This window comes from Pygoscelis adeliae, unplaced genomic scaffold, assembly GCF_000699105.1.
Source record: "Pygoscelis adeliae isolate BGI_AS28 unplaced genomic scaffold, ASM69910v1 Scaffold160, whole genome shotgun sequence".
Lineage (NCBI taxonomy): Eukaryota > Metazoa > Chordata > Aves > Sphenisciformes > Spheniscidae > Pygoscelis > Pygoscelis adeliae.
In genome coordinates, this window is record NW_008824035.1 from 6909143 (window position 1) to 6921973 (window position 12831).

Genomic DNA, 12831 nt, shown 5'->3' on the forward strand with positions numbered 1-12831 from the left:
TATCTTGAGTGCTTAAAGTTTAACTGTAGTTTTTGGAAAATAGGCTGCATGTGCTTTATAAATGTGACAGGTGATATTTATGTTAACAAATTTCCAATAAACATAAAATAAAGCTTTCTGTAATTGCATCTCTTTATGACATTAAAGACACTAATGAGGTAAAAATAGCCAGTTTCATTATATAATTAGGAAGCTCATTGCCCTTTTTGTGTATGTTGTGGTGTATGTTGATGTCTACAAAACAAAGGTATAGAAGACAGAATTATGCTATATTTTTGTGTTACTGATAACAGGCGTTAGCTAGAATTCTGACTAGACTTTGATCTTCCAAATATGTATGAATGTATGCATTTAACCTAAGGAGATGGAATTGCTCAGATTACCTCAGTGGCATCACTTAATTTTAAGTTTTGCATGTGTAGCCATGAGGTGAAAGAGAAGCAGATTCTGTGGGGCTTTAATGTATTATTTCACCAGACTCTTCGCGCGTGTGTGTTGCAGACTTGTAGCATCATGATTAAAAATATATCTATCCTTATATCCAGTTAATGGTTCCTGTGTAACAGTTACGGGTCTGATTTGTGCAAGATTTTTGATAACCATATTCAGCTTTAAGCATCATTGCTCTAAACATAAAACAGGATGAGGTAAAGAATGGTAAATGAAGGGACAGTAAAAGTTGAGAAAGACTATTAGCTGACCAAACACAGGACAGACCTGGAGACAGTATAGTAGCTGTCGAAAGTACTGCACATAGTTTGCCAAGAGGTCACCTGCTACTGAAACACCTTCCATGGCTTTGCCTGCCTTGGCTTTTAAGTGGTAATTCAACGAATGAGGAAGAGAAAGAGGAGAGGTGCTGGAAAAATAGGTACATGTGACAGTTACACATTAAAATATGCAGCTGTAGAGAGAGCTTTAAGGTAGTAAGTGGAAGTCAAATACACTTCAGCTGAGAGGAAAAAGGAAAAACATAGCATCTGTAAAAGCAGTGCAGATGTATAAAATGCAAGGCACTAATTTCACATAATTCCAATTTCACTTTGATTTAAACCAACCTATGTCCTTTATTAGGTTTGCTTCCAGCAAATCAATTCCTTCAGTTCCTTGTATGATTGTAGAAACCAAGTGCTGGGATTGATAGTTTTATATTTTAAGAAGCTACATTAGTTTACAGGGTGGGGATGTCTTATGATTGCTTCAGCTTGTGTATGCAATGGATGGAACAGAGCTGTGTGGCTGGCAAGGGAGGGGAGGTGGAAATTACATCGCTTCCAGCTAGGGAGGGGGAGAGTGAGACGTCCTCTTGGAGGCAGTCTGTGGGGCAGCTCTGAAATTGCAGTCTTAGCTGAATGCAAATGTTAAAGAGAAGAAATAGCAAAAAATAAGGGAAGAAGAAATGGAAAAAAAAAAAGTAGTAACTGTAAAAAGGAACAGTAAAAAAGGATCAGAAGGGAGTGAGAAAGCTGAGTTGCTCTTCTATCTGCAGTGAACATAGCCTTTGTGTGAAGCTGAGAGAATATAGAGTGGGCAGGGTGTGCTTGTTTTTTAAAATGGTAAAGCTGGGGGAAAAAAGCAAGTCTGATTTTTCTGTCTTTTCCTAGTTTACCCTTTAGCATCTTCAAATGTATCATTATACTTGCCACGTTACATTGGGCCACGGTCCATCTAAACCATTATCCTGTTTGGGTAAGAGCTAGTAGGAAATGTTAAGGGAGACCTGTAAGAAAAACAGTGTATTTAGAGGGAGCTTTCTCCTTATCTTCTGTCTTAGCAGTTTTGAAGTCCGTTTTTTTCCATGATACAATAATGAATTAAAGATCTTTACAAAAGATCATTCACCATGTGTATGGGATGTCAGATATTTTCAAAGCGTCTTACTTCATGATTGCATAGCTATACATACTTTCTTAACTAAGCTGAATAGTCACTTGTTGAGCATTATATGAGGACTGTTGAACAATACAGTATATAAATTGCCTGTAAAATTGGGAAACAAATTAATTGCATTCTTTAAAGCAAGTGATGGACTAAAAACACACAGGCTTTTCCTGTGATAACAGGAAACACCAGATAACAGATAACACCAGAAGTGTTATCATTGGGAGCGTAAATATTAGTTAACTATCCTTTAAAGCTATAAATGAAGCTAGAATTGCTATGAGAACTTGTCACATCTCTCAAAAAACAATTAAATCATTTTGAAGTTTGTTAATTTTTAATTTGGAAGACAGTTACTCTAGACCTAACCTTGAGTTGTTTTGGTAACGCTAGCAAGAATGTCTTTGTGGGCAAATCTATTTTCATGCGTGTGATTATTCAAGATACCCTCCTAGAAATCACTGTAATATTTAATTAAAATGTTAAAATAATTACTGTAAACCACAGGGGATACCAATGTTGTAATTGCATTTAAGATGAGGAAGAAAAGTAATTTTTTTCAAGTCTTGCTGACTATATTAGCAGTGGCATCAGCACTTTACCCTTTTTATTGTTTAAAAACTGATTAACTGCAGCATTACTGTAAAACAGGATAATATAAAAAGTTAATATGCATTTTAATACATCATACTAACACAGTGTGACAGCATTGAAAGGAATGCTTTTAAACACATCTGTAAGGTTGTTTCATACATTACTGCCTTGATACTTGGAGGGGGTATTTTTTCTTGTTCAGCATGGTTGGCTTTTTATTTGTTTTGAGTTTTTGTGATGGGCAAAACATTTCTTTTCGGAATACATGCTTGGAAGAATGGTACAAGTGGGAGAATATGAAATCTGGTATATGTTACAGTAAACTGGTGTAAGATATAAAGAGGACAAAATGCTTGAAATTATCCAATATTTTATGGGAGTTTGTTAGTAGTTTAAAGAGAAACTAAATTAATCGTGGAAGATACATGACTGACAGCCAAAAACCTATTTGGGAATGTCATAAATTGGTTTAGGCTATGAAGTTGGTCTTACGAAAAAGTAGTAATAAACAGGACTGGAGTTTTTCCCATTAACTTAAGTGCCGTGTGTGTTTCATGGCTCTTAATTTATATAGAAGTGTTTGCTTCAGTTGTCTAAATTACTGCTTCAAAATGTGCCCTAAACCGGTTCATAGCTGTATTACAATCTGTAATTTACATAGTAGGTCAGAGTAATAAGTTTGTTTTTAAACTTGTGTACTTGCCTAGATCACTGCTCTCAACCGGTGAAGGGCTCTGGTCATAGAGGCGAGGTACAAAGCAGAATCCACCCGTGCGTGTTTCCTTCTGGTTCTTGGTTTGATGTGTGTGAAAGAATAGGAGGTGGTAGCTGCCAGACGGTGATTCAATAATGATCTTGGGGTGACGGTATTGGGGAACAAGGAGAAAGGGAGCCAGACAACCTGTATTCCAAAAAGACTGGGGCTAACTGTTCTAGACAGTTGGTATCAGTGGAAGGAGAGCATCTTCTGCGGGACTGCCGTAGCTTGGTGCTTACATCCATGTCCACCATGGAGACGAGGAAAAACAGAAGACAGGCTGTCAGTGATGGAGGATGCACAAAAGTTTTGGGAGGCTAATCTAGCTAGGCTTCCTCTGCTCCTTCCTAGCCAAGAAGGAGAGATGCTTTTCTAGAGGGTGATTCACAACATGAGCCTAAAACAGCTTCTTTGGAAAAGTTCCTCTCATTCTCTTGGTTATAGAGGGAAATCTAGGCAGATCAGCCTGCCAAGGCTGAGTATAGTCTTTCTGAACATCACCTTCAGGCCTTTCTGAAGCAATTGCAGTAAAGCACTGCCTTCTGCTTGCTTATGGTAAGCAGAGTTTGTGGTGAAAATTATGGCTGAATGATTAAAGATATTAGTATATACTAAAATCTGTAGATATTTCTGATTTTTGGAAATATGCTGCTAAGCATGCACACTGTAATTGAGTTTCCAAATGGCTTGTCTATATGCCATTTTGACATTTGGAGGTTGCAAAGAATCTTCATTTTCCATAAATGCAGGGATTGGTGCTATTTAAAAAAACAAAACCAAAAACCAAACCAAACAACAAACAAAAAAACCCCAAACCACAAAAAAGCCCTCAAAACCTTCCCTTTTTATCTTATACCTCCTTTTTTGTACTGTGGTAAAGTCAGTTTGTAAATTAGTTTTGATGTTGTTTGGTGAGATGTACAGTGTGTTAACTCATAAATTTTAGCTTAAGCAGAAGAGGGAATTTGAATGGCAGAAGTTTGTATTCATGCCCCAGATAATTTCTAAAACATGAGAAATTCAGAAAACTACTGATGCTGCCAATAAAGTTTTATGTAAATGCTCTTGTTTCAAAGCTCACATCTATGTAAGGCTTTCTTCAATATTTTGGTACTTAGTAATGATGGGTTTTTTGCTGCTACAGTGAATTTACCTAGAGAATTTTTTTTCCTTAAACTAGAAAGAGCTCTGCAATATGATACTTGACTGCTGTGCTCAGCAAAGAACATACGAGAAATTCTTTGGGCTACTGGCAGGGGTAAGTTCTGTTTTCAGATTTTACACTTTATGGTAGATAATTTCACTGGTTTACTCTTTTTTTGTGTGTCAAACTTAAATTTTAATGGATAAATAAAACTAATAGTCTTTTTATCATTCTGAAAATGGTTATATTAGTTGATTGGTTGTATTAGCTCATTGAATTAACATTTTTATTGTAATAAGCATAGTGAATGCAGGATGAGAGAACTCATTTTCTCTTTATATTGTTGCTTTTTTTGCCTCCCTCTTTTTTCATTATCGTAGAACAATAAATCGATGGCAAAGGAATGGTACTAAAAAGAGGTAAAAGTATTACGAGTTACCAGAAAATACCCTTTTTACAGGTGCTGAAGATTAATTTTGGAGACTCCTGTCTTCTACCACTTTGTTCAAAACTGCTTAGTAGGTTTTATTTAGAGCACAAGACTTGATACTTACTGTCCTGGGGTTGTGGGTGGGTTTTTTGTTTGTTTTTCAGTAAACAACTAGCTCTTTGTTTTTGTGTAACTAATTGCTGATTTAGTTGTAGTTATTTCTTAGTTAAGTTTTCCCTATCTATGATATTGACAGATCTGACAAGATAAAATACTTGTCTTCTCAAGGGAGCAAGTTATGCTGAGTGTTTTTTTCCTTTTGTATGTCTTATCCAGTATTTGGGAAAATACTTCTGTAGATAGTCAGTTATGAAGCACTAACCATATGAATCTACACATTCAGTAGAATAGAAATGTTAACTTCCATGTTCTTTGGAATGTTTATGTCCAAAATGTCTTACCTCTAGCTGTGTTCCCTGCTGCCTCTCATATTTTCAAATAGTTATTCAGTGATGTCATGAAAAAAAGTTATATTTGATAGGGTTACATCAGGTGAAAACACTGGATGTACAGAAGTAAAAGAAACTGCTGGATAATTTGCTGTAGTTCAAAATTGATAATTACTAATTTGCAATGCAGATGAGTTTCTTGTTCTGACAAACTGCTGAAAGCAATAAAATGTATCCATTTGAAGGTATTTTCTTCTCCTCTAAGTGTTATTTAAAAGGAAAGTCTTGCAGTAAATATTTGCACCATTAGGTCACTTACGTGTAGGTTATTTGCATGTTCAACATTTTGCTTAATCTGGTTGTTTAAATTGTACAATGTTGTCTCAGCGTTTCTGCATGTTAAAAAAAGAATATATGGAATCCTTTGAAGCTATTTTCAAAGAACAATATGATACTATTCATCGTTTGGAAACAAACAAACTGAGGAATGTTGCCAAGATGTTTGCTCATCTACTGTACACCGATTCAATTCCCTGGAGTGTAAGTAAAAAAGGCTATTATCCTAGATTTCTCTTTCAATAATTCATCTCCAGTATTCAGAAATAATATATAATACATTCGTTTCAGTATTTATTCTAAAATTTGGAACTACTTGTATTTGTAGCAAACTGGATTATGTTAAGTATCTTCTCAGACACTGTTGAACAATTCTGTGTTGCTCCATCTTCTCTTTCTGTCTGCTGTGCATCGTCATCCACCCTCCCACATTCTTAAGTACTTGTTTGAAGCTGTTATTTTGTGGAGCTCAGCTGGAATTGGTTAATTAAAATGTACTTTTTTAGAATTTTGAACTTCTAATCAGCAACGTAAATAGCAGAACAGTCTCTAAAAAACAAGCCTAAAGAACCCTTTAAAAATTATCTTCATATATGAAATTAAGTTTTATATAATTATAAGAAATTTAAAAATACTGCCATTTTGTGATTTAAGTGCCAAATAAATAAAGGCAATCTTGCATTCTGATATATTTATTTCTTCATTCTTAATGTTATATTATTATATCAAGGTAACTTCTCTTTTCCTACTTTTTTATTCTTGTTTCACAGTCTAGTCTAATTGTCATTCTTCAGGCACACACAAGTCAGTCCAAATATTTCACCTCTTTAGAACTTAAGTCCCAAATCTTTAGCTTCCCAGAAGTTCACACACCTGATTTTCTCTAGTGAAGCTTTCCTGGATAAAGTAAATCCTTAAAGAATTAGTATTATAAATGTGATCAGAAACTGCTCCCAGGTGGTAGAAAAGAATTTTTGAGGAAGAAAGTCTTGACTAGGAATTACAGGGTGTATGTTCAGGGGCGGGGGAGATCAGTCTTTAGTAGTTATTTCAGGAGGACAAAGGTTTTTAAGATAAATAAGAGAATGTATGTTAAACTTAAGGGTTTTTTCTAAATATTTTTTAAATATTTACAGGTCCTTGAATGTATAATATTGAGTGAAGAAACTACCACATCCTCCAGTAGAATTTTTGTCAAAATATTCTTTCAGGAACTCAGCGAATATATGGGACTTCCTAATCTAAATGCAAGATTAAAAGATGAGTAAGTTGAAATTTTATTTTGAAAACTGTAAATTTAATTAGTTTCTTCATCTGAAAAAGTACAGATAAGAACTCTGTTTTCAAGTTCAACTAAGGCTGCAGTTCTGTAGCTGCAGTACTTCAAGAATAAGTTCATGCATAGATTTAATCATTGCAGAGTCTCATTAAGCTGAGTGTGTTACCATCAGTTTGGGTTCAAGTGTGTGCATGGCTAGTTGCAAGATGTATCTTACATTTTTTTCCCAATGATAGTTCAGCTTGTATAAAAATTTTCCAAGTGCAAGTCTATTTTTAAGTATTGTCAGCTATATAGCTCTGTAATAAATGTTACTATGGCTTCTTTTTCTGACAAAACTTAGAAAAAAGCACATAACTATTAATTCCAGTTTTTCTAGGATTAGTTGCTTATTATCCTTAAGTATGGTGTAAATAACGCATTCTTTTAAGCCTGTATGTGATTTTAATGCATTGCATTCTGGCAATGTTCCTTTCAGTTGCTTGAGCTATTTCCTGTGAGTTGGGATTTCTTCTGTGTATGATGAAGAATTTAGGAGATGCTTTAGCTCACGTAAACTTAAACTTGAAACTATACTTAGGGCCCTGTTTGGGATTTCAGCATAGATACCTGGATCTTTGAACTTCTCGGTCAACAAGTAATTATCCTTCACTATCCCAGGCTACTGCGATTTCACAAGTCTCTTCAGGGCTTCACAAAATCAGGCTTTCTGTTGTCATAATCTGACAGTATGTATGTAATTCTTCTGTGTGTGTGAAGAAGCTTAATGTTTTCATAAAAGAGCAAGTTTTTAAATAGCATTTTGGTCAGATACATCACAGATATAGACAATGAAAATATTGAAAAATGTATGAAGAGAAAACTTATGCTGTCCTATGGAGATCCATACAGTTTCTTTTTCAGTTATTAACGTCAATGAGAATTAGTGCTAAGCTGGCATGGTGTTTAATTTAGATGTTTGTTTTCATCAGAACATTGCAGCCTTTCTTTGAGGGATTGTTGCCTCGGGATAACCCAAGAAACACTCGCTTTGCCATCAATTTCTTCACTTCTATTGGCCTTGGAGGACTAACGTGAGGAACGCTTTTCTGATTTTTATATTTACTTTCCTTCCTTCCCCTCCCCCTGCCAAAAAAAAAAATTGAAAAAATTTTTTTTGTTAATTAGGGATGAACTACGGGAGCATCTTAAAAATGCACCAAAGATGATAATGACACAGAAACAAGATGTTGAGTCATCAGATTCCTCTTCATCTTCAGAGACAGACTCTTCCTCAGATTCTGATTCTGACAGCAGCAGTAGTAGCTCAGAGTCATCCAGCAGCAGTGACTCCTCATCTAGCAGTGGCAACAGCAGTGACTCAGGTACTTAAACACTAACTATAACTTTTTACTTCTCTTTTATTTACTTCTATACAGCTATTTATTTCTATTTCTGTGTATGCTTGTTTTGAGGAAATGCTAGCTATAGACAGTTTCTCTGCTTTAAAAACTAATCAATTTTTTTTAACTTACAGATTTTAAAATACTAAATATTGCTCATGGAAATTTATTTTAGAATTTAGAAAAACTGAGTTCCATTTTTAGAAACTTAAATATCTGAGGAACGTTGTTTTGTAGATTACTTTTTTACACAGTTGATACCTGTTGCACAGTACTATCACTTCAGTGGAGGGTGGAGGGATTAGAGTCATTCCCTGTTAATATCTCTGTGGGATGCTTACTGGTGAACTGTAGAGACTAATATCTACAACTTTTTTTGCTTGGCTTGATTGAGTGAGCTTGATACTACTTGTGTTCTTCCCTGTAAATATGTGCCTTTTCATGGATCAGAAATGACATTGTTCAGTTCTAGCTGAATTCTTCTCCTTCGGAGTCTCCCATTTCTAATTCCTCAGGAAGAGTTTGTGTGGTGATATAGTGAAGGTTCTTGTCTGTAGAGAAATCTCCAAGGAAGAATTAGCTTTTGCTGACAACTTAGTATTTTGTAGTTTTATGCATTATAATTAGTGTTTGGCATCTTATACCATCCTGCTGATGTAGAACCTTCTGTTTGTCATGAAGTGTCATAAACATTGCTTAATCTATAAAGTACATGCTAGTATGAGTTAGTGTGTGCAGTCTCCCCCATTGTATATAACGTGAGCAGATGATAACACAGCATGACTTTCTATAGTACAGAAGCTTGCTGATTCAAAGTTAATTTGATTTATTATGTGCCTTTGAAATGAAAATGTTGATTAATAAAATAAAAGCAGTGTGAAGTGCTCATGCTTTGGAAGTGCATTTTTGTTCTCTATTGCAATCTTACTGTACAAAGTCTGATTTGTGTGTCATCACATTAATCGCATTAATGATGACAAAGCACTAGAGGAGGGCACAGTTAAACAGGGTCAGAGGAGGCATTAGTTCAGTGAAGAGCCAGATGGCTCCTGCATAGACAGCTGCAGCTCTGCTGAGCTGCTTGATAGGAACCAGAGAGGTAAGTCCTTAGTTGCAAACCAACTGCGTCTGCAGTCTGCTAGTATGAACTTTTTATTTTTGTAAGTTTAGGGCCTTCCCTTTTAGTACTTGTCCTTTCTCCATTCAGGAACACATTCATTAAAACTTGCATTTTGATATCTTTGCAGCCTGGTCTCACTTTTTTTTTTCCTGATTCTTGTGTACTTAAATGCAGTGGTCAGAACAGTAATTGGAGATAACTATATTCTTTAATGGTAAACTTGGTTGAGGTTCATTACTGGTTATAACTCCAGGTCTTCCTGTGTTTGCAGCTTTTTAAATCTTTAAAATAACTTGATAGAGTTGAAACGCATTTTTCAGAGGAATGTGCTACAGTATTTCAGTGTTTTAACAGTGCAATATATAAAAGAAAATAAAAACCTGTTGATTAGAAATTGAGCTTAGAGCTGTATTAGAGATTACTGTCTTACTGACATGTTAATGTGTGGAACGTCACCAGCTAGCTCAGCACTGCTCTGGAGAGGTCATTCCAACCAAAACAGGACCAGCAGAGGATGAAATTTCTCTGTTATCAAAGCAGCTTTTTCCTTTTGTATTTACTTTCTCAGGTCTTTTTCTGCGTTCTAGTGGATGTAAAACAAGAAGTTAAAAAGTTATTTTTAAATAAGTTTAAAAAACTTAATGTGTTAAAATCTAGCTGAAGTGATCCATCATCACATTTTATCAGAATGCCAGGAAGCCTTAGTTCAGACATGAGACTAGCCAGCTGCTGTAGAACTCAGATATTTGATGTACTATTAAACTAATTAATGGCTGTGGTATTTTCAAAAAGTGATTAGAAACAGTTAGCTGATATGATACTATAGTTCATACAATAAGGTGAATTAATGGTTATTCTAAATGGCTGTCACTTCAGTGTTTACTGATAAATGCTGTCGAGTGGAATCTAGAGGTTCCTTATAAAGAGCAAACAGGAAGAGTAAGGCCTCTTCCACTGAGATGAGTGCTACTGTGTATTTAGAAATACACAAGTTTTAATCTTGTTGACGAAGCTGTCACTATTTCTCCTGAAAATGAGCCAGAGGGCCATTTCTATGTTGCTGCAGTATTGCTATCTCAAGCCATTTCAGCATGCCTTTGTTTCCTCGTAGGATAGTGTTGGAGGTTTTCCCCATCTGCTGTTTTTAATCTCCATTGACTGATAAGCTTTTCCAGGAAGTAATTGAAAAAGTAAATGACTTTAAGAGACTGGATGGTCTGGGAAAGGTGATCTTTCTAAAAAAAACACACTTGTGAGAATGCTTTGATACATGACTTTACAGCCTGTGCCTGGTCCTTTTGATTCAGGTCAACGAGATTATGGTGATGGGTAGAGGTTCTCAAAAATTGGGCATCACTTGCAGATAGCTAAGGGATAAAAACCCTGCGGTGGATACTTCTGAGTGGCAGCCATGTCTGTACAAATTTGAGTTGTTCCCTCTTAAGCAATTAACTGGGGGAGGAGGGGGGTGGGAAGCAAGGTTGTTGGAGTTTTGTCAGTACATAGAATTACAAATCTTTTCAAATATGGAAGCATATCTTACATAACCAAAAAATTCTTGGATTGACAGGTTTGCAGATCTTACGTCAGATTCCCATTTAGGGAGTTACTCTGTTTTAACACTGATAGGACTGCTTAGTAATGTTTTGCATTCAGGTTTGGGGTTTTTTTGTAAATTGAGGAAGAAGTTTCTTCTTGGTTTGAGCTGCATCATGTTCTCAATACCTGTATAGGCATTGTAAATGGGATGAAATGCAGAAGGCTATTCCCTGATTTCTTATTTGTATGCTTTTAAGGTTTTGGGGTGATACATTGTGACCTTGCTTTTGTTAACGTGAGGTTCTTGTGTTGATAACAGTGGAATTATTGAGAAATATTGAAGCTTAGAGGAAAAATGAAGAGTAGTCTTGGGCTTGATAGTAATTTCACACTTTTATGGAGAATTTCTCTGTATGTAAAATAAAAAGCCTGTAATGCAGACAGACGTTTAAAAATAAAAAGTACCTGCTCAATTAAAGAATGGGTGAATTTTCCCCCATTGCATGAGACACTCAGTTGGGGGTAGAGATTTTGATAAAATCAAAGCTCATTATTTTGAAACCTTCGTCCAGATACATACCCACAAAACGTTTCTGACAAAGGAATAACTCTCTAGAACTTTGTGTAGTTTAACAAGTTAAGCGTAATAAATTAAAATGCAACCTTATTCCCGTCATTTGTTATAATTTCAGATGTTCCTAAAGCCAAAAGAAAGAGAACGCAAAAGAAAAATAGAGAATCTGATAAAGTTTCCAGGAAAAAACAAGAACGGAAAAGGAAATCACTTGAAAAGAAAATGGGAAGGAGGCAGCAAGAGGAAAGAAGTGATACTGAGAGCAAATCAGAAAGAAATCACCGAAATTTGAGAGAATCACACAGGAGAGATGACGTATCAAAATATCATCAGAGAGATGAGTCCAATGGCAGAGACAGTTACCATAGTGGAAGGGATAAGAACCATGAAAGAAGTAAGGATCTAGAAAATAAACACAGTAATTCAAAACCGAAGAAAGCAGAGAGGAGAGCTTCTTTGTCTGATGATGAAAATTACAGACACTGGAGCAAAGATAATGGACATCGCAGTAGAAGAAGAGAAAGATCAAAATCCGGAGAGAGAGCCCATAATAATTCAAGTCCAAGAGAGGAGGAACAAGATGACCGATACAGAAATGGTTCAGAGAAGCACCGAGAGAAGTACAACCGTTATTCTGACCAGTACAGAGAATCCAGAAAGAACGAGGACAGACGAAGGGAGAATTCCCCACACAGACGAAAATAATACCTAACCAGAGTTGGAAATAAATGTGCATTTCTGAGCTGTTAAAACTGTATTTTAAAATCTATTACTGAACTTTCTTTAAAAAAATTTTGTACAAAGTGATAGTTTGCATTTGTAAATTTTATCAGACTTTTTCAAATTTTCAGTACCACTTTTTTTTATAACTCTTGCATTGAGTCTTTCTGTTAAATTCTTCCTTTGGAAAGATGAAGCTGTTTATTTTGTGAATAAAACCGTTAAGATCTAAGTGAAATGGCTGGTTTTGTCACTTAGTTTCAAGTATTTGTAAATGTAACTTTATAGTCTAAAAAAATTGGTTTTTAACTTTGCCTGTTAATTGAAATTAATTCAATTAATTCAGTAAATTGATACTGGGACTAGGATGATAAATGTAAAACTCAGATTACAGTGTGAACGTTACATGAGAAGGTTTTATAAACATTTTCAAACATCAGCAGGAGCACTTCAGGCATTCTATGGCTGTATATTCTTTCAACTTAGCAAACATGAAAACAAGTTTGACCAAAATTTTCAGGAAATACTTCAGTTGATTTTTTTTTTCTTCAAGAGTTAAAAATTGGAAAAGCAATATTGCTGTTTTAAATGTCACATTTGAAAGTGTGTCAAGTTGTTCTGTTACT

The 12831-nt window shown here is 35.3% G+C and overlaps 1 protein-coding gene across 1 annotated transcript in view; it reads left to right on the forward strand.

Annotated features, from left to right (window-relative positions):
• Positions 1–12434, forward strand: part of CWC22 (CWC22 spliceosome-associated protein) — a 32844-nt gene extending 20410 nt beyond the window's left edge. The window contains exons 14-19 of the mRNA XM_009332306.1: positions 4413–4490; positions 5643–5795; positions 6728–6855; positions 7842–7943; positions 8038–8234; positions 11604–12434. Of these exons, the coding sequence (XP_009330581.1) occupies positions 4413–4490; positions 5643–5795; positions 6728–6855; positions 7842–7943; positions 8038–8234; positions 11604–12190 (1245 nt within the window). The 3' untranslated portion in view covers positions 12191–12434. The remainder of the gene's footprint in view (positions 1–4412; positions 4491–5642; positions 5796–6727; positions 6856–7841; positions 7944–8037; positions 8235–11603) is intronic.
• Positions 12435–12831: the final 397 nt, after the last annotated feature.